Below are 1,043 nucleotides of genomic sequence, written 5' to 3'. Positions count from 1 at the left end.
CATGTATCTGCTATAACCCCAAGATGTATTCATCATGTATTGCCACAAGTCAGTGTCAACTTTTTGGCTGTAATGCTGATTAACTTAAATGACAAATGTTAATTCATTTAGCTCTCTGTTCAATCAAGTCTGTTTACTCAGAGGAAAACTGAACCACCTTCTCCTGCCTCTTATGCCAGGTAAGGCTGCTGCAACTGATGGGGCCTGAACAGATGGTTCCTGCGGTGAGCCTCATGGTCTCAAGGTCTAGCACTCCCAGGAGCAAACTATTACCCTGATTTTTCCAATATCCTCCTCTTTCAGAGACTCAGAGAATGTGCTGGGCTGCTCCCCAGACAAGCCACAAATGTGGACAGCTGGGCCAAACCAAGAGGAGAGCTTTGTGCTCTGGGCTATATCACTGTGGAGAGAGCATGTGTGTACTGCAGGCAGTGATACACTCCAACATCTGCAGCCTCCACCCTGCTGATCTTCAGTGTGATATCTGTTCCTGGCCCACTGCCACTGAACCTGTCTGGGACTCCAGAGGCCCAGTTGGAAACCAAATAGATCAGGAGCTGTGGAGCCTGGCCTGGGTTCTGCAGGAACAATTTGAAATAGGTGTTTCCTTTACTATGTAGGAGGCGCAGAATATCCCTGCAGGAAATGGAGACCAGCTCTCCAGGGATGATGGGCAGGGAGAGGGGAGTCTGGGTCATCACAACATCTCCACTGGTTCCTGAAATAATGAGATAAAAGTGCAATGTTATGCATAAACATCATACACTAATTTAATAATGTTTTCTTTAATGTATTTCAGGATAAATCATTATTTAGGTATGTAATTGTAATTTATACCACCAAAATATCCAATTTCAAAAAAGAACCCAAAAGGTGCAAGACACAAGGGGGTCTCCAGAAATCACCTGCACCAGCACTCCCTCGTTCTATGTCACAGTCTTTTATAGAGCACAGGTCCTTGCACCTTCTGGAATCTTCTCCACTCTCACAGATCTAAACATCACATGCCCATTCCTGGAGGATGAGACGTGCACATTTCACAC

The 1,043-nt window shown here is 45.3% G+C and overlaps 1 gene segment (V, D, J or C); it reads right to left on the bottom strand.

Moving 5' to 3' along the window:
• Window positions 1-392: 392 nt before the first annotated feature.
• Window positions 393-718, bottom strand: LOC103583398 (the record flags this gene model as incomplete). The annotated part of the segment is given in 1 exon segment: window positions 393-718. A coding segment is annotated over 1 exon segment (326 nt), but the record flags the coding sequence as incomplete, so codon positions are not given.
• Window positions 719-1,043: the final 325 nt, after the last annotated feature.

This window comes from Galeopterus variegatus, unplaced genomic scaffold (genome assembly GCF_000696425.1).
Source record: "Galeopterus variegatus unplaced genomic scaffold, G_variegatus-3.0.2 Scaffold22644, whole genome shotgun sequence".
In the NCBI taxonomy this organism is placed as follows: domain Eukaryota; kingdom Metazoa; phylum Chordata; class Mammalia; order Dermoptera; family Cynocephalidae; genus Galeopterus; species Galeopterus variegatus.
Note: the sequence above shows the minus strand (reverse complement) of the source record. Positions and strands in the feature narration are given on the sequence as shown.